The sequence below is a fragment of the Hemiscyllium ocellatum genome, chromosome 18 (genome assembly GCF_020745735.1).
Source record: "Hemiscyllium ocellatum isolate sHemOce1 chromosome 18, sHemOce1.pat.X.cur, whole genome shotgun sequence".
NCBI lineage: Eukaryota > Metazoa > Chordata > Chondrichthyes > Orectolobiformes > Hemiscylliidae > Hemiscyllium > Hemiscyllium ocellatum.
The window spans coordinates 47,670,294-47,691,321 of record NC_083418.1 but is presented as its reverse complement, the minus strand read 5'-3'; the positions used below and the strand labels follow the sequence as shown (position 1 = coordinate 47,691,321).

Here is a 21,028-nt window from a genome sequence, read left to right as displayed (position 1 = left end):
CCAGCATACTTCCAGTGCCTTGCCCAGGTAGATATTTCACATTTCTGAACCTTGACAGCAAGGGTTCAGTAGATTACTTGACAATGGTGGCATCAGAGATGAGTCTGACTCTATCTACATCTACAAAAATATAACTTACAACAGATGTCAAGGTGTTAAACATTGAAACATCATTCCCACATCAAGGAAAATATAAAACGTTGGGTGCCAATGAAGCAGGTTGTTTTATTCTGGGGTAGTGTTGAGCTTTTTGAATGTTGTTAGAACTGTATTCACCCAGGCAAATGGAGAGGTTTTCATTCTACTCCTAGCTTGCCCTTTAGATGGTGGATGGGCAGGCTTTGAGTCATCAGGAAATCAGTTGTTTACTGTAGAATTCCCAGTCTCTGATGTACTGTTGTAGCCACAGAATTAATGTGGCTTGTCTAGTTTAGTTTCTAGTCAATTGTAACTGCGAGGATGTTGATAGTGGGCTATTCAATTATAGTAATGTCATTGCCTGTCAAGGGGTAATTTTTGATGTCTCTTTAGTTGGGGATGTCCAATGCATGGCATTTGTGGGGCAAGAGTGTTGTCACCACTGGTCATAGAGTCATAGACCACTGGTCTTACTAGTCACGCTGACCATGTTCCCAAACTAAACTAGTCCCACTTGCCTGCATTTGGTCCATATCCCTCCAAATCATCTTATTCATGCACTTATCCAAATGTCTTTTAAATCTTGTAACTGTACCTTCATTCACCACTTCCTCTGGCAATTCACTCCAGATGCAAATGAAAAAAAATGAAATCACACAATGATGGATGAGACCCATTTGATCTTATTCGACCAAGCAAATTACAAGTTAACATCAGCCCTACTGTGGGCAGTCCGTGAAAATAACTTACTCCAAATGGTTGATAGCAAGTTGAGAATTATAGTCCATATCAGTTGGTCTTTGGGAGGAACCGTTACATATCCTTTGTGCTGTGTGATGATTTTCTGGCCAAGATGAGACCACAATTAATTCCACTCATTTTTTTATAAAACTAAATGTCCTGCATGGGGGGAGAAAGGCAATCATCATGGCAGATGTTTCAGAGAAAATTCAACCAGCAGTACATATTTGCAAAAGACTCTCTGAGATAAACTTTAATTCTGTGTTTTGAATAAACAGTAGAAAAGAGTTATGAGTGGAAAGGTCTGGAAAAGTCATGAGTAAGGCATGATGGAAAGATGATACTTCTCCAACTTGCCATTCAAACTACTAAGATGCATTAATCTCAAATAATCAGAATTGCTTGTTAATTTCCAGAATCTGAGCAATTAGAGGCTGATGAGGCACCCTTTACCTCTCATACTCACGTTTGATAATTCTGAGGAACAGTATATTGTACATAATATGCTGGAGGTGATGAGGCAAAAGGGTTACTGATGCAATGACCAGGATAGAATATCCAAAGGACAACTACTCACAATTAGTACTGAGGGGACATACACACACGCAGACATGAATGAATGGAAGAATGTGATCATCTTACAGAAAACATGAAAAGCTACCAGAAAATTAAAATAGTGACTAAATGTCCAAGATGTTGGATAGGAGCTAAGATCAGTGGACAGACAGAATGAGGCAAAACAGTGGAAAACAAAAAAAAAAAGAAGTGGATCTAAATAAAAGATTTGAAAGTGAGTTTGGCACATGGAAATCACTATGTACTGGAGACAGACCCTTTAATTTTTGGAGGGAGAAATCTATTGTGGGCAGTACCTCAGGAAAACTTAGGGATTAGTAACTTGGCTAGGCAATACAATACAACAAAGTCTATGGAACAATTTTGAAACATAAGTTGAAGTGATTAAATGTTTTGAGTGTTTTTTCTGGATTTAGATTATTTATTAGGTGAGGCAAAATAATAAAAATCAGATAGTTAGATAGGTTCAGAGTCTATTTTAAAGTGCTAAAAAGGGGATAGCTAGCCTTGTCACATAGATGGGTACATACAAGAAAAATGCTTCCAAATAGGATATAGAGCTAAAGCGAGAGTATTGGCTATGGATTTTAATGGAAGAATTAGAGACCAAGGTGTTAGCATGCTCTTCTCCATGACAGGAAAAGTAATCTGAAATATTCTTAGCTCTGTTGGCCCCAATCAGAGGAGTGTAGGTTGATCTTTGCAGGATCAGAGGCTTGTCGCACTTCTTTTTTCACCAGCTGCTCAACAAATCGGGTTCTTGGGTCTAATGTTTGTTTTAAGAATTATGTACAATTAGTTATATTGCTAGAATACACCGGGGATGGGAATTGATTATACACATACCTAGAGTGATGATTTAGAGATTCTGTGGCACTATGGGAGTCTCTCTGCCTTGATGCAGAAGTTCTAGGTTTGAGTCCCATTTCAAGACTTGATGGTCAAAGAAGGAGTATTCGTAACATGACAAAACTAGTTGTGTATCAACCTGCCAATCATTTAATACAGGCCAATGGCAGGTTGCAAAACCAGAAGAGGTTTCTGGTCAACTGTGTGATGGAAAGAATGTCAAAGACTGTATCACCACTATCCATTGCTCCAGACTATAACATGCATATAAAACTATAACATATTCATCACCAAATACTACCTTGGGTTTGAAGGCTTGACTTTATAAAATTTATAAAGACAGTCAATTGGGATAGTGTGGTTCTAGGCAGGTAAATAAACCTATTATCAAGAAAGGGATAAGCATCTTGTTTCATGCTTTGCCATCTAGCTTTGGATCAAATTATCTAAAATCACAATTAACTTGGTAGTCAACTTGTACTTCAAACTACAGAACTGTAGTTTCCCTTTACCACTTTTAACACAACTGAAAAACCCATCATTGTGTCCCTTAAGTCACCATGCTATTTTCCCTGACCTAGGGTAAAGACCTAGTTTATCTCCTGAGGCTTTGCTTCCATTGATTCCATTCATTTCTTTTGAAGCCTGGTAACTTTTAAATCAAGGATTATTAAGAGCTTTTCCTAGCAATTCTCCTTACAGGGTAATCACATCTTGCAGCCTTATTTCAAATCCTCATGAATTTGGTCTTTTCAATTTGAGCACAAGTTTCCAACTGTATTCCGAGTGCTGTCTTAGAAGCAAATTAAAAGCAAAGACAATTTAAAGCATAACTCGATAAAACCCAACATTCTGAAGACCTTCCAGTCTAACCACTAAACATGGAATTTGCAACGATTACACAGAAATTCATAGTAAAGGCAGGTGACCCACATGCCCAACCACAAGCAAATTGGCAGCACCCACAGATCAAGCCAGTCCCACAGGCATAACATAACCTTGGGTTGGTTAAGTTGGTGGAGTGCGTGCAGAGTGGGACTTGCAACTGTAAGTAGTGTACACTGGCAGAACCACAAACAATTCCAAACAGAGAGCCAAATACAACCCTGACCAAGATTAGTAAGGGACATTGGGCTGGGGTTGTTGGGTAACTCTAAGCAGAGAGGCAAGGTGACTGGCGGGGTGGATTTTAATGTCTCATGCAGGGAGAAAGAAAGGAAGTATTATCTTGCGGTGGGTGGGTAGAGGTTTAGGATGGTGGGGTGCCGGAGTGATCCTGATACATATAGGGTATCCTCTCAAGATAGTACCTCAAAAGTCATTCCAGCACTTAAAAAAAATTAAAATAGGTCACCCTTGCAAACCCTATTATAGTTTGGACAAGGTAAAATTAGGGTTATTTGGGGGTCAACTGAACTTTTAATAAGCTCACCCCTCCCTACCAAAAAAAACCAACTGAGAATATGTAATATCCAGTCCGTTGTCTCTAAGTTAAACGTCTTATGCCTTCTTTCCAGCTAAACAACCTGAGTCTCCCTTTAATTTGTAACAGCTGTGTCACCCTGGCCTGTTCAACAGACTACAGGACAGGTCACACGACCCCTTCACTTTACTCTCAATTAAAGTCCCAAACCATAACAATATTACAGCACTCATATTTATGAGAATTGTTCCATAATATAGGGTATTTATTATTCACCTAAACCTATGGAACTAACAGCTGGATCTTTAGTATGTGTTTAATGTGTGTTCTGCAGAATGGCACGTAATAGTGTAGGACTCTGCCTTTACTTCATTGAGTCCCTAAGTTCTATGTTTAAGCATTAGTGTTGAACTTATACCCACAACCAACTAAACCAGAGGCAATAATTTCACAGTAAGTGATTAAATTAGGCATCTACATGGAAGGACAAGCTCAGCTTTGAATACAGAAATATACAATTGGATATTTAGCTTATGCTAGTTAGAATACATTTCAGATTTAGTTGAGTGGAGAGTAAGATCTGCAAAGTGTATTAGTTCCAAATTACATTTGTCAACATGAGTAAACACTGACATTACAATAATAAAATTACTGTGTTTATGTAAATAAAGGCAGTACAGAGAGAGACTAATGAGCCTTCCTTTAGTTAAATCTTTTAGGAATTGGCTAATTAGCTTCTTATTTGAATGTTACAGGAGAGAACCATTTCTGTCCCTGAGGTAAAATGTACCATCCAACCAAATGATCAGATGTTGTATTCAGTCTTTGTTATTCTATATTTTCCAATTAACTATGCAATGCATCCCAGTTAATACCTCAGCTTTTTGAAACTATCAAAGGAGCAATTTTTATGATCTAGTTACAGATACACAAATGCATAAATTTTAAATGAGAGAGTTTTAAAAGAAAATAACACATATTTCTTTTTGCTCTCTCTCCCATTTTTCTCATGTTGGTTTAAATATTAACTGTATCAGGATCTCACGTGCACATACTTTTTGGTACCTAACCTAAATGATAATTCTTCATGTATGAGCCCAGACATTGACTTTTAACAGACTGTTCAATAAACTGTGACATTATTACAGAGATTAATCCCTGCTCTCTGTCATTCATGCCAGTGCATTTTCCACCATTGGTTGTTTTATAGTAATGAGAAACAGGAATTCCATTTTATTTTCCACCTCACCACCACCCACCCAATAAACAGTAGAAGACATGCTGACCCAGCTGACTCAACTATACAATCCATGCAATCTTTTATTCAAGGTTATCATTACATCTGGGAGATTGAGTCACATAAACAAGTCACTACATTCACACCCATACGAGTTTAGGTTTGACTCCAGCATGGACACAGAAATGTGATGCAAATCTCACTGGGCTGTAAAGACTTTTCTCAAATGAGTTAGGGGCAGCCTTTACCCAATTTTTAAAATAGAAACTAGCCCCAAGCTTAAAATTACTGCAAAGTCACCCAAGTTAATAGTCTATCTTGGTAAGCATAGAATCCTTACAGTGTGGAAAGAGGCCATTAGGCCCAACAAGTCGACACCAACCCTCCAAAGAGTAACCCACCCAGATCCATTCCTCTACCCTAATTCTTTACATGAACCTTCTCTAAAGTACCTAATGTACACATCCCTGCACACTATGGGCAATTTAGCATGGCCAATTCATGTAACCGGCACATCTTTGGACTGTGGGAGGAAACCGGAGAACCTGGAGACCCATGCAGACGTGGGGAGAATGTGCAAACTCAACACAGATAGTTGCCTGAGGCTGGAATCAAACCTGGGTCCCTGGTGCTATGAGCCACCGTGCGACTATAATATAAATATTACAGTGGTGGAGCAAGTCAAGCTTTTGTGAGGTCTGAAGATGGGGCATGTTCGAACAAAATAGCCCAGGTTCACTTTGACTGAGATTGTAGTTGATCCAAGAGCGCTTAACTCTGAGAGTAGATTTGAAGTTTAATCGCCAGGAGGAAAGCTCAATGAATGAAAACGAAAATATTGGACAAGATGGATAGCAAGTAGCAGCTCTGCTACTACCTGGTTGCCACCCAGCAATGAAAGATAACAATCTACCCTACAATGCTTCCATACAGTACACAGCATTTGGTACCCCAACACTGAAGGTTCTCTGAATATATACAATAAAGAAGAGTTTGTTTGGCTCAATGTATATGTCCATTGAAATATTTCAAATTTGTTCCAGTGGTGATTTTTGCCTGTTCATCTTTGATAATTTAGACTTTACAATTTATAGAAGCGATTAGCTTTAGAATGTATGAGAAAGCTCACAGAGAGTTTCTGCAAGTAACTGCTTATCATTGCACTCTGTTATATTGTGGTCACTGCTGTAATGTGAGTAATGAATGGCTTTCTCTAGCAGTGTGTGCCATTAAGTTTTCCTTTCTTTTAAACAACATTCCCTTCACAAGAATGCGGTTTGTATGGATCCCGAGGGATGTGTTTTAATAAGTAGTTACTGCATCCTACAAACTACCAAGCCATTGTCTACCATTACAGCATTGGGTATGGTAACAAATGGTAGGGAAAGCAATTCTACATTTCCCAAATCTCTTTGTTTGGTTTCTAATGCAGGGATCTCAATTTAAAATCAAGATTATGAAGCAACATAACTCTTGTCTGTTTTAATATACTGAGCTGTTCCCTTCCATTTTAGGATCACCCATAAATCCTAGCAACTTGAATTGTACCTCTGAATGCAAATCCGACATGTAAATTAGAAACAGAACCTAGCACAAACATCAGGGCTTTCCACTAAATACATGTTCCCAGTCTGAAATCAATGCTCAATTACTCATTGCTTCCTCTCTTTCGGCTTTTTCTTAACCTGCCCTTACTGCAAAATAATTAGTTTCTTCAGTTTGAGCAGCAGCAGCATTTGTGAAACTTTATGAAATCAGTCTTGGAGTTCATTATGGGGTTTTCCAACATCCATTTAGTGATGCTTGTTCCTCATAGAGAGCTGAGCCGGCAGAACTTTTTCCTACCTTAAACTTCATGAAGTGATAATTGCCAAGCTATTTTTTATAATATGAAGTAGTCATTGGGCTGAATCTCACCTTCCAACTAAATCCAAGATGCATTGAGCTTTTTGGAAGGGTTTCATGCACATTCTAGTGACATCTATTGCTGTATCTTACTAAACTCCCCTTATGAATTACCTACTGCATCCCTATGTCATCTTTCAAGCCAGATTCTGGTGCCATCTTATCACTTGCCATTCCCAGAACAACTCACTACCCAGTGGATTCTCCAGCATTCATTGTGCCTATGCTTTCTCTAATGTACATCTTGACATTTGGCCCAGACATGGCTGACAAAGGGAAATTGGTATCCACTTTGTGGACAGGGCATTGGAGATGATGCAGAGGCAAGACTTCCTGCTTCTCCAGAGCCAAACATGGAGGCCATAACAGCAGGCTGTCCCAGCCTAGTCCAAAATTAGTTCAATGCAGTCCCAGATATCTGGATGAATGCGCAGCTGTGTGGGTCATTGATATTCTCCACTCTGCAAGCAAAGGAACCTTCATATTCTCTCCAGTACCTCACTGTCAGTCTATTTCTGCCATTTTACTCATCTCCCACCAATGGCCAAACTCTCCCACTCTCACTATTTCTTACAGCGTCTTTATCTAAGTCTCAACACCACCAAGCCTGCATGCCCTCAGCACTGCATAATCACTCAGTCCAGCCACCTCCAACAGAAAGGACAGCTCTGCCACCATGTTCATCTCCTTTAATCCCTGCCTTTTCCTCATTCCAGAATAATAGCACCACGCATTAGGGTAGAAAGAGTTAAGGTGAGTGATGGGCTGCCTGGCATTCAACTCCTCACTCCTTATGTGGGGAGTGTCCTGGCCTGACTTCCCAGAGATGCAGCCTTGTCCTGTCCATGAGCTGGGTGTGTGTCCCTCAGTGTGGAATGTTCTTACAATGATCATTGCTGGAGAAGCATTGAAATGCAGAAGCATCCTCTACACCGTGAAGGTAATTAGAGGTTGGCATGCACCTGGATTGTGTATGCATGAATGTGTCCATGTCTGTCCCATGAACTATGTTATGCCTGCTTCTAACATTGAGGTCATCTGGATCAAGTGACTTTCCATGTCAACTTTTCTTGATGTTTATAGCTTGCTTGACAAGATTGGTAAGATAGAAAGCTAAATATTAATGAAGTGAGTTGGGCCATCAGTAAGTTGTTTAACAAGCAATAATAGCACTTAATTAGCAATTCACCCTTGCCTTATGAGAAGCATATCATGCCACTTGTAGAAAGTGTGAAAAATGGCATGAATCGCTCCCAATGTCGAGATCAGCTTCACTGGACTTCTTATCCGATTCTGCCATACACCTCACTATAACCTGTGTTGCTCAGATCCCTACATGGTTTTCTCTATTATTTACAAGTGAAACATCTATGTGTGTTGTAATGACAGTGACCAAGAATATTGATTGGCTGTAAATGATGCTAGATTCATCCAATCAGGGTAAAACTACTCAGATTAAAGTAATAAGTTTGAAGGCAAAGCTATGATTATGATTTGAGGGAAAAGAATATACTTGTATGTAGATAAAATTCAGGGTAAAAGAGAGTGGTCCACAATGATAATATTGGGTGTACAAAAGTGAAATTAGGTTTTGCTCCAAAAGCCTGTAATGTGTATGTTAGTTTTAACATGATTCCAGTAATTGGAGGATTACATCAGAGCAATCTGACCTTCAATGCATTTAATGTACTTGTTTGTGATTCATTCATAGGATGAAGCAGCGCAGCCACTCAATCTGTCAGCCCGGCCCAAGACTTCAGAACCTGTTCGATCTCCTACATCACCCACCCAGGGTTTTTTCCATTTAAACAAATCTAGTCCGGTCAACCTGCCCAACAAAAGCAGCATCCCCAGCCCTGTAGGTGGCACACCAGGAAGAGGATCATCTTTAGGTAAGTTTGAAGATATGACATGGAATTCTTTTAATACTCTTACTGCTACTCATACTGTTGATGCAACTTGTAGAAAACTAATTATGTACTTTTCATGTCAGTATTCCTATTGAAATTGTAGAACATAAAATGTTACAGCGCAGTACAGGCCTGTGAAATTAATCTGGTGCCAATCTAACCTACAACGTTCCATTACTATCCATATGTATGTCCAATGCCCATTTAAATGCCCTTAACATTAACGAATCTGCTATTGTTGCAGGCAGGCCATTCCACACTCCTAATACTCTCTGAGTAAAGACAATACCCATGATATCTGTCCTAAATCTATCACCTCTCAATTTAAAACTATGTTCCCTTGTGTTAGCCTTCACCATCTGAGGAAAAAGGCTCTTACTGTCTCTTTGATTATCTTATACTTCTCGCTAAGCCACCTCTCAACCTTCTTCTCTCTAATGAAAACAGCCTCAGTTCCCTCAGCTTTTCCTCATAAGATCTTCCTTCCATAACAGGTAACATCCTAGTAAATCTCCTCTGAACCCTTTCCAAAGCTTTCACATTCTTCCTGTAATGTGATGACCAGAACTACATGCAATACTCCAGATGTGGCCTTACCAGTGTCTTGTACAGCTGAAGCATGACCTCATGGCTCCAAAACTCAATCCCCCTACCAATAAACGCCAACTCACCATGTGCCTTCTTATCAACCCTATCCATCTGGGTGTCAACTTTCAGGGATTTATGCATGTGGACACCAAGATCTCCCTGTTCATCTACACCGCCAAGAATTTTACCATTATTCAAGTACTCCGCATTCCTGTTGCTTCTTCTGAAGTGAACTACCTTACACTTTCCCGCATTAAACTCCATTTGCCACTTCTCAGCCTAGTTCTGCATCTGATCTATGTCCTTCTATAACCCATAAGATCCTTCGGCTCTATCCACAACTCTGCCTACCTTAGTGTCACTGCAAATTTACTAACCCATCCTTCTACACCCACATCCAGATCATTTAGAAAAATTACAAACAGCAGTGGCCCCAAAACAGATCCTTGAGGCACACCACTGATAACTGAGCTCCAGGATGAACATTTCCCACCAATCCCCACCCTCTGCCTTCATTCAGCTAGCCAATTCCTGATCCTAACTGCTGAATCACCTTCAATACTGAAACTCCACATTTTGTGCAATAGACTACCATGTGGAACCTTATCAATGCCTTACTGAAGTCCATATACACCACCTCAACCACTTTATCTTTATCCATCTGTTTTGTTACCTTTTCGAAGAACTCAATAAGTTAGTGAGGCACTACCTACCCTTCACAAAATCATATTGACTATCCCTAATCAAATTAATCCTTTCCAGATGATTATAAATCCTATCTCTTATAATCTTTTCCAATACCTTATCCACAACCAAAGTAAGGCTCACTGGCCTCTAATTGCCAGGGTTGTCCCGACTCCCCTTCTTAAACAAGGAAACAGTATTTGCTATCCTCCAGTCTTTTGGCACTAATATCGACAACGATGACATGAAGATTGAAGCCAAAGGCTCTGCAGATGCCTCCCTGGCTTCCCTGAGAATATGAGAATAAATCCCATCTGACCCAGTGGTCTTATCTATTTTCAGATCTTCCAAAATTGCTAAAATCTCCTCTTTGTGAACCACAATCCCATCTAATCTTGTAGCCTGTAGTAAATTGTAAACCTGTTCTTTTTGGTTTTGCTAGGTAAGTTTTGACCAAACCACAGCAATATCTCGGAGTTAGTGAGCTTTATTGTAATAAAATATCCCCAAATGCTTCATAAGTGCATTATAATACAAAGTATGACACATGAGATTTTAGAGCAGACGTCAAAAAGTTTGGCCAAAGAGGCAGGTTTTACAGAGTGCCTTAAATAAGATAAGAATGTTAGAGAGGTATGGAAAATGATTTCAGAGCTTACAGTCCAAGCAAGCGACTGTGAAAGTGACCATCAAAGGTCTAACAATTAAAATCAGGGATGGTCAAAGATCCAGAATTGTAGAAGCACAGATATCTCTGGGATTTTTAGGACTGGAGTTGATTAGAGAAATAAGAGATGAGGTCAGGCGAGGTTTGAAAACAAGAATGAGAATCTTAAAATCAAGACATTGATGACTTATAGCCAGTGTAGGTCAGTGAACTCAGTGGTGATGAGCAAAATGGATTAGATTCAAGTTAGGACACAGCAGCAGAGTTTTACATGACGTCAGGTTTAGGATAGGTTATTGGAGACCAGCCATGAGTGGGTGATAACCAAAGTATGAATGGTGGTTTCCACAGCAGATGAGTAGAGACAGGGTGAAGTTGGCAGATGTTACAGAGGTGGAAAAAAGGTGCACTTTAGTGATAGCACGGAATATGTCTTTAGAAGGTTACCATAGGATCACGCATAACATTAAGCTTATAAACATGCTGGCTTAATCTCACACTGTTGTCAGGGAGAGTGATGGAGTCAGTAACTAGGGAATGTAGTTTGGCAACAACTGAGAACAATTGCTTCAGTTGTCCCACTGTTTGGAAGAAATTTATATTCATCCGGTAATGGATGCTGGATGATCAATCTAAAAATTTAGTAACCATGGAGGAGATGAGAGAAGTGCTGGTGCTGTGGTGGTGAGTGCTTTCAGACGAAGTGTAAAAATTAGTGCTGTGGTTTTGGATGTGGAGCAACTTTTAATAGATCCCACTAGGGATCAGGCAAGTCTAGGTTTGGTGATATGTAATGAGGTAGACTTGATTAGGGAGCTGAACATGAAGGAAACCCTTAAGATCCAGTAACTGTAATATGAAATAATTCACTCTGCAGTTTGAAAGGGAGAGAAGCTGGGAAAAAAATTACAATTCAGTAAAGGTAACAACAAAGACATGAGGGCATCCAGATGAGGTTTACAAGAATGGTCTTGTGGATGGACAGCTTGTCATATGAGGAGCATTTGATGTTTCTGGTTCTGTACTCGATGAAATTTAAAAGGCTAGGGGGGAATCTAATTTTCAACTTAGAGAATAGTCAGAGACCTGGAAAGAGTGGACATGGAGAAGGTGTTTACATTAGTTGGAGAGACTAGGACCAAGAGCACAGCCTCCAAGGGAAGGGACGACCTTATAGAACGAAGATCATGAGAAATTTCTTCAGCCAGATGGTGGTGAATCTGTGGAGTTCACTGCTAGAGAAGGCTATGGAGGCCATGTTATTGAGTATATTTAAGACAGAGACAGGTTCTTGGTTAAGGGGTTCAAAGGTTACAGGGAGAAAGAAGGAAAATGGGGTTAAGAAACATATCAGCCATGACTGAATGGTGGAGCAGACTCGAAGAACTGAATGGTCTAATCAACCTCTTATATCATATCGTCTCATGGTCATATCGGTTGCAGGTAGGTAGAGAACAATTAGAAAGGATAGTTTCTATCACAGTCACATAAGCTGTCATTTTTGACTTTATTAAGAGCCATTTTGGTACTATGGCAAGATTAGAAAACATATGAGAAGGATAAAGCTCTGGGAGAGACTAATGCAGATTTGGGATTTGGTGGCGCTTAAGGATTTTAGAGAGGAAAGGGAAGTGGAGATGGAGTAATGGATAGTAGATTTTGAGGAGAGCAGTAATGACAACGTGTTTAAAGAATATAGAGACAAGCACTGAAGAAAGACAATTGTTTGCATGGTCAGCAAACATAGCAAACATATCTGGACTACACCTCCTCCCACCCTGCCCCCTGTAAAAACGCCATCCCATATTCCCAATTCCTTCGTCTCCGCCGCATCTGCTCCCAGGAGGACCAATTCCAACACCGCACAGCCCAGATGGCCTCCTTCTTCAAGGACGGCAGATTCCCCCCAGACGTGATCGACGATGCCCTCCACCGCATCTCCTCCACTTCCCGCTCCTCCGCCCTTGAGCCCCGCTCCTCCAACCGCCACCAAGACAGAACCCCACTGGTTCTCACCTACCACCCCACCAACCTGCGCATACAACGTATTATCCACCGCCATTTCCGCCACCTCCAAACGGACCCCACCACCAAGGATATATTTCCCTCCCCTCCCCTATCAGCGTTCCGCAAGGATCACTCCCTTCGTGAATCCCTTGTCAGATCCACACCCCCCACCAACCCAACCTCCACCCCCGGCACCTTCCCCTGCGACCGCAGGAAATGTAAAACTTGCGCCCACACCTCCACACTCACTTCCCTCCAAGGCCCCAAGGGATCCTTCCATATCCGCCACAAGTTCACCTGTACCTCCACACACATCATCTATTGCATCCGCTGCACCCGATGTGGCCTCCTCTATATTGGTGAGACAGGCCGCTTACTTGCGGAACGCTTCAGAGAACACCTCTGGGCCGCCCGAACGAACCAACCCAATCACCCCGTGGCTCAACACTTTAACTCCCCCTCCCACTCCACCGAGGACATGCAGGTCCTTGGACTCCTCCACCGGCAGAACACAACTACACGACGGCTGGAGGAGGAGCGCCTCATCTTCCGCCTGGGAACCCTCCAACTACAAGGTATGAATTCAGATTTCTCCAGCTTCCTCATTTCCCCTCCCCCCACCTTGTCTCAGTCGGTTCCCTCAACTCAGCACCGCCCTCCTAACCTGCAATCCTCTTCCTGACCTCTCCGCCCCCACCCCACTCCGGCCTATCACCCTCACCTTGACCTCCTTCCACCTATCCCACCTCCATCGCCCCTCCCCCTAGTCCCTCCTCCCTACCTTTTATCTCAGCCTGCTTGGCTCTCTCTCTCTTATTCCTGATGAAGGGCTTATGCTCGAAACGTCGAATTCTCTATTCCTGAGATGCTGCCTGGCCTGATGTGCTTTGACCAGCAACACATTTGCAGCAGCAAACATAGGGACCAACATAGAAAGTTGAGTGGTCAGCACTTCAGTGACAATAGAGTTAAGAAAGCAGGAAGTGAGGGTTATGGACAAGATAAATTAATGAGGGGATGTTGGAGAGAAATTATAGAAAGATGTGAATTCAAGGGTTGCATTAATGGAAGCTTGACCATTTGGGAGCAAACTGCTGAGGCAGTTGTTTAGATGTTACCTGTTCTCAATGATTTTGGAGGTGAAGTGGAGGAAACACGGGGAAAGTTTGAAGGACAGATTTTGTCGTGGAGAAATTAAGACAGGGGTTATTATTGCATTCCAGATTGATTCTGGAATAGTGAGCATGTTTAGCAGACAAGATGTCTGAGCCCCAAAAATTATTTCTGTGGCTCCACCCAAATCCGATTGTGGATAACTATGACAATTATTCATCATATCTCCCATTAAAATCTGTAACCCTTAGACTTCAGGCAGTAGAGATGAGGACCATACTAGGAGAAACACCTCGGCTGAGAGACTGATAGTTTGAATAGGGATGTCAATAACAAAAGTAGATGTGAGGGTGCAGCTGATCTAATCAGTAGCTGCATTGACTCGAGGGTTAAAGGCTGAATATCTACAATTAGGAAAATATAGTTGTAATTGCATTAGGAGGTACAGTTTTTCAGGGTGAATACAGCAGATATGTTTGGGTTATGGCAAAGGGACATGGGCAGTGATGTAATGAAATGATCATTGATGTGCTTATCTGTTATTGAAATGTTGAGACTTACAGGACCATGTGATTTGGAAAAGTTCGAGGCATGTCTGTGAAAATTGGTTCAGACGTTCACACTGACAAAAGTTCAATGGCCTAAGAGAAGAGAGCATTTTGCAATCAGATGGAGTTGGAAATGGCTAGAACTGGAGCAATTTGCTGCAGGTGCTGAGGGACTAAAGCAATGAAGAATTTCCAGTGACAATATTTTGATCATATTTGGGAGGAAGGTAGAGAACGAAGATTTTCATTGAGAGGTGGAATGTTTGAAGAAAAGGAATGGATGAGGAAAGTGGGCAATTTAACACAAATGCAAGTTTTATTATTGATTCTCACCTTAATAAACAAAGGTTATGTAAAACAAAATCTGCAATGCTTCTAGCTAATACCCTGAAGGAGGGTAATGCATTTACAAATGAAAATGCATTGCTGTTTATTCTTGTTCCTGTCTTTTAGATTCAACAATTTTGAAAGTTGACAGTTAATCCATTCTGTGCACAATTGTCATATCTTCTGATATGCAAATATGTTTGGTGAATAATTATCCAATCCCCAAATATCAATTGACATCTCAGTTTATACTTCCAATAACTCAGTGACACAGTTACTGATTTTGAGGTAATCTATAAATAACTCAGCTTTTTGTAGCAATCCATTATTTCTGCTACATCACAATATGTGATTATCTTGTGCCCTTTACAGTGTTAGCTTGTATCAGTCAGACATTTAATAAAGCACATGGATTGCCTTGCACCCAGTCTCCCCCTCACCTATGAGCCTTGGCAGACCTTTTGCCCAAAGTGACGCTATGTTTTATTATGCAGCTCATAGTTCTCCAGTTATGATATAGACATGATCCATGAGAAGCTGTGGTAGCTAGGAAAAAAGAAGGTTTTTAGCAAAGACAAAATTGAATTGATTAGATTAGATTAGATTACTTACAGTGTGGAAACAGGCCCTTCGGCCCAACAAGTCCACACCGACCCGCCGAAGCGCAACCCACCATACCCCTACATATACCCCTTACCTAACACTACGGGCAATTTAGCACGGCCAATTCACCTGACCCGCACATCTTTGGACTGTGGGAGGAAACCGGAGCACCCGGAGGAAACCCACGCAGACACGGGGAGAATGTGCAAACTCCACACAGACCTATTGATATATAATAGGTCTTGTAAGTGGTCATCAGTCAAATTATTTCTCAGGATTGTGGCCTTTTACAAAATATAATGCCCGATTCTATAATCTTGCAACTTTGAATCCTTTGGAACTTGTGTTCACTACTGCTTAAGAATCAAGTGAACCTTCCAATTGAAGCAACGGGTCAATGTCTGTCCCATAGACAAAATAGTTAAATTCACAGTGTTGCAAGAAAATGTTGGTTATGCTTAAATATTGCTGCAAATGTGTTGCTGGTCAAAGCACAGCAGGCCAGGCAGCATCTCAGGAATAGAGAATTCGACGTTTCGAGCATAAGCCCTTCATCAGGCTTATGCTCGAAACGTCGAATTCTCTATTCCTGAGATGCTGCCTGGCCTGCTGTGCTTTGACCAGCAACACATTTGCAGCTGTGATCTCCAGCATCTGCAGACCTCATTTTTTACTATGCTTAAATATTGCTGTTCAATTTCTAGAATGTCTTAATCTTGGAAGACTTTTGGAGTTATTCATTTCCCTCTCCAACTAAAGGTCCTTTACAATTGAGTTTCACTGTGTGGGCAAGATCTAGTGGGCAAAATCTAAAAGCTTTCTTTTCTTTGTCCTCATTTGGAATGCAGAGTTCAAAATAATTTGTAGCTTTGATTAACGCAATGGCGCTGAACATAATTGAAAAGTGCTTAGTGGCTTTGGGTGATGAGCAGCTGAAAGCCTGACTGATGTGACTGAAAACAGGGTCCGGAGGGAAACATTATTCATTACCAAAAAGTCCTGTAATTTCTATATGGATCACTACATTTCAGTAATTCACATCTTCAAAAAAAAAAATTGGTTATTTTAAATTCATTTAAAAAGGTGGCATACATGAAAAAGAACACCAAGGATAAAAAAAAGTAGCAAGCAAAGTATTTTAACTGCTTTCTCAGCTTTGCCTGCTGTGAATGGGGTCAGTAATACAGGGTTTAACACATCTAGTAAAGGAGGGCAAACCCATTTGCAAAAGACAACTGTGGCAGTGTGGAGCATATTCTGAGGAATCAATGTTCCAGATAATGTACTGAAAGAAATAGCTTCATTAATAATTAATGGCTTCGGGATATTCTCATCTGAATCCAAATTTGCCTGTTTTAATGAGTTTTTTTACAAATAAAAGTAATCTTGACTTTGGAAAAAAACAAGTTTCTCACACTGAGTGTTTTCAATTCGCCAACAGATTGTTAGTAAGTGCATGTGCTGCAGTTCAGAGTCTTCTATTACACTTAGTTGTACTGAAAAGAAAAAGGACCTCTATGAGTCGGTGATTTTTATTTTTGTTGTAATCCACCATTTTGCCCATGAAGAAATCAGTGGATTTCTAGTAATTTCTTAGTAATCTTAGTAATCTTAGTAATTTCTATTTCTTTCCCTCCCATAGACATCCTCTCCACTCTGAATTCAACAGCCTTCCTGGGTGATCAGGATGCAGTGATGAAGGCCATCCAGGAAGCTCGGAAAATGAGAGAGCAGTTGCAACGAGAGCAGCAGCTACAGCAGCCTGGGCTTGATGGCAAAATATCCTCTATGAATAACCTGGGAATTAACTGCACGGGTAATAAGGTGAGTCTGTGTAGTGGCACTCCACAGAGAGATTTCTACCAACACAAAGAAGTTTGAGAGCTTCATTGCTGAAGTGGCTTCTAGGGCAATGATCAATATTCAGCATTTTGTCATCAGCCGTCAGCAATTTTATTTTCCAAATATATGAATTTAAAAAGTGTTACTTTCCTCAGCACCAACCTGAGTCAGTACCCCCTGCATCCTTATAATTTATACCAAAGGTAGACAAATTTGATTGCTAATTTGCCTCCATTTCTACAAAGGATCAGAATAATCATCAGTGATTGTGTATCAAAACTTGAGTATCATAATTAGATTATAAGCATATCTCAATAAAACGTTAATTAATCTCTCTCATATAATCAGACTCCAGGGGTTTGATTTTGAACCTGTAAGATTGACGTTGCTTGTCAGGGTAACCATCTCTGGGGGTGGAATAAAAAAGCAGCCGCACTTTAGCAGAAGAGCTTGCCAACAAGAGCAAAGGACTGATGGGGGCAGCAGAGGGAAGTGTCTGGTAATGCACCTGCAGCTCCAATCCTTCTCACTGAGAAGCACTCTCTCCTCAAGCTCCTTCCTCTGCTCACTTAGAAGCATCTCTCCTTAATTCTCCAACATGGACCTGGAATCTCTTGCACAATTTGCCATACCATCCACCCAGCTCAAATCCTCTTGCCTTCCACATCAGGCCTGTGTCAGACTCCCTTTGTCTTTATTGCCTGGAGCACTCCTCTTCTGTTGGGACTGCCCAGACCCCCACTTCCTGACACCTATGTGGACTTGGGCACCTTGAAGTCAGGCTTGAACCACCTTCAACTTCAAGCCCCCAGATGTCCTCAAGTGCCCCCAGTCCCAAACACCCACTAGTTGAGTCTAAGCAATTCTGAAGAAGGCAGTGCTAGCCAGTGCTGTTGCTTCATTGTGACTGAGTGTCAGCTGTGAATACTTTATTAGCTCTGGACTGTGCACATGCTTGGACAGTTAGCAGGGGAGACTCTGAGCAAACTCCTCAGTTGTTGCCTTGAGGAATCCAGGATAAAATGCATCCCAAGCAATCCAGAGAGATGCAAGAGAATTTGCAATGGTTGGTCATCCTGGCTACCCAATATGCAGACCTCCTAACTTTTGTTTCAATTGTGCTGTTCCAATGGTATATAACCATACCACAATGCTACACTTACACCAGTAGACCGAACCCAGTGATTTTTATCAAGTTCTATTGATGATGTAGTCAAGGCAATATTTAAAGAAGACTATGTGCGTTTTCATAGGAATGGGGCATACAAAGCAAAATTGACAATAGACGTAATTATTTTATTTGTGTTTTTTTTCATAGAGGTTGTCACAGTGATAATGCCTCTTCATGATTTGTGGTTAGTAACTTGTTCAAGGATAATCTGCGATAAGCTTATCTGAATTTCAAGGTATTAAGGCTTCTTGTTAGTGTGCTTTTTAATTTTCAATGAGTTATTGTTTACTGGGTTGCACGATTAAATCCTATGGAATTTAGGAAGAGTGTAATTAAGGAAAGGTCAGGTTATTTCATGTGAAACAAGTCTGTGTTTACATTTCTTTAAAGTTGTTGTGATTTATCATATCCAGGAAAGGAAAACTGGAATTTCCAAGCCTACAGTGAATTCCAACTGTTCCAGCAATATTATATTGAAAGGTTTTCTAAATAATTCTTCAGTGAAGTCAAGTGAAATTCTCTGGTCTAACCATTGAACTCAGTTACATGATTGCATGTGACGACTAGGGTAATAGTATCACAATTTTTTTGGGAATCCTTCAGTTGACCCATCCATTGTTATTCTTGCATTTAATACTTTGATTAGAATTACAACGTGTGTCAGATGTTGATGTCTGAGTTGAACCTGATAGGTTTATATATAGTACTGTATTTACCACAGAGGCAACCTATCTCCCCAGGGTATGCTCTGTCAAATTAAGGTGTTCTGTTACAAATAGGGAAAGCATGGCTGAATGGCAGTTTAGAATTAAGGATTGTGCACAGGTATGATAATCTGGTTAATGAGCACTTGTTCTGTAATATTCAGAACTGACTTTCCACTACTTCAGTTTCCATTACAAGAGTAATTCCGAGGATGAAACTCTATTACAATCATCCTTTCAATTGCTACTTCACTCGCTGTAGAATGTGACTCATGTAAGCATGCTTTGACTTCAGTTTCGTTCCTACAGGTAGAAAGCTTGCAGGAAACAGCTATTTATTTTGACATTTGATTTATAATCTGTGAAGCATGTAATATTTTAATGGAATTTCCTGAGATGTGAATATATTCCTATTAATAAATGGCTTGTACAAAGTGAGCATTCAAAAGAACTGAAACAGTGAAGTTTAATACAAGTTTTGGGAAAGGCATTCCTAAAAAATTGTGCAATATGTTAAATGCTGCAGTGCATTTAGTACTAGAATAGGAAATTGTAGGTTAGAAATTGGTGTTCGTTGCTTCCATTCTGATAGCAAGTGGAAGAAAAAGTATATTTTAGGGTCATCCCAAAATTACCTGAGAAATAGTTGGCCCAGATTTTTGTTGTTGAATTGTTACATATGCTAGGGAGGGCCTAACACTTGTCACAAGAAATTGGGCTGCTCTGAATGGAGCAGGACTCAGGCATGTACTACTCAGGTTTTTGGGACCTCATCGGGGTGTGGATTAGCCAGTCACCTCCAACAAAGAAAATGCACGTGCCTTTGTTTTCTATTTTGGTATCAGCTGTGGCCAGTACCATTCTTACCTTTAAGATCTGAGTTTGTGTTTCGAGCCTCATTCCAGGACCTGAGCATAAGAATCAAGGCTGACAACCCTGCGCAACTGGAGGGAATGCTGCTCCAGATCTGTGCCAACTATCGATTATCGTCACTCCCCAACAATCCTGACAACCCCACCTCTGCTGTCAACCAAACTCTTTCCACGTAGGGACTTTTCTGAGGCACTACAGGAGATGGCAGACACTCTGTATATTTAGGTGAGGCCCAAGGATGAATTTTTCATCATCTTCAGGATGTAATCTATGGTTGCATAGATTTTGACGTGTGCCAATTTACTACATCATTAGCAGCCTTAATGAATTTGTAAGCATTTGAGCAGATCATCAACTTCTGTACCACCTATTGCTTTAGTCAACTAAGAAAGCTTTAATGTGCCTTATTTTAACAAGACTTGTGATAGTGAAAGGAGAAAGCCATTCAGGCCATCTTTTTCTGACCATCCATTGAGCAGGACACTAAAATTCTTTCATTGCGGCATCCAATTATTTCATCTCCATTATTGACCTTGAATTCCATCCCATGTAGTACTTAATTTTGTGTGAAGAACTTTTTGATATCAGCCTCAAATTCATCATTGAATAGTTTGAGCCTGTGACCTTTTTGTCATGCATTCACAATCGAGTTTAAAATAATTTTCTTGATTTATCTTTTCTATGCCATTTACTGTATTACATAACCTCTGTGATGACCATGTGGTTGAGAGATCCAAGAAAGCAAATGAGCCAGTTGGCAGTGAAACATAGATTAAAAAAAAGTTAACTTTCTCAAACATGTAGATAAAAAAGTTATCTTGCACACAGTCCTTTTTATTTCAATCTCACTCAATAATTTCATCCAGCCTAATTTTTAGTTGCTCTGCTGAAAATTGCTTGTGTATCTTACACTCCTCTCAGAACAACTCTGTAAGTTTATGAACAGGTTAAAATAATAAATGGGAATTATTGCCAAGGACACTAATTATTGATTTTAAAGGAAGTGGTGACAAGAGAGGGAAGGTGCAAACTCCTGGTTGCACAATGCAAATGTAAAAGAAATCTACTAATCCTTATTTGAGCTCTAACAATCCACTAAATGCATGGTCTTTTATGGGCTCC

The 21,028-nt window shown here is 40.5% G+C and overlaps 1 protein-coding gene across 2 annotated transcripts in view; it reads left to right on the top strand.

The window, feature by feature from the left end:
- The window catches only part of sox6 (SRY-box transcription factor 6), a 389,285-nt gene that overhangs the window by 313,416 nt on the left and 54,841 nt on the right, over positions 1-21,028 (top strand). For both annotated transcript variants that reach the window (XM_060838517.1, XM_060838516.1), the window contains exons 10-11: positions 8,581-8,761; positions 16,959-17,140. In XM_060838517.1, coding sequence (XP_060694500.1) covers positions 8,581-8,761; positions 16,959-17,140 — 363 coding nt within the window. The remainder of the gene's footprint in view (positions 1-8,580; positions 8,762-16,958; positions 17,141-21,028) is intronic.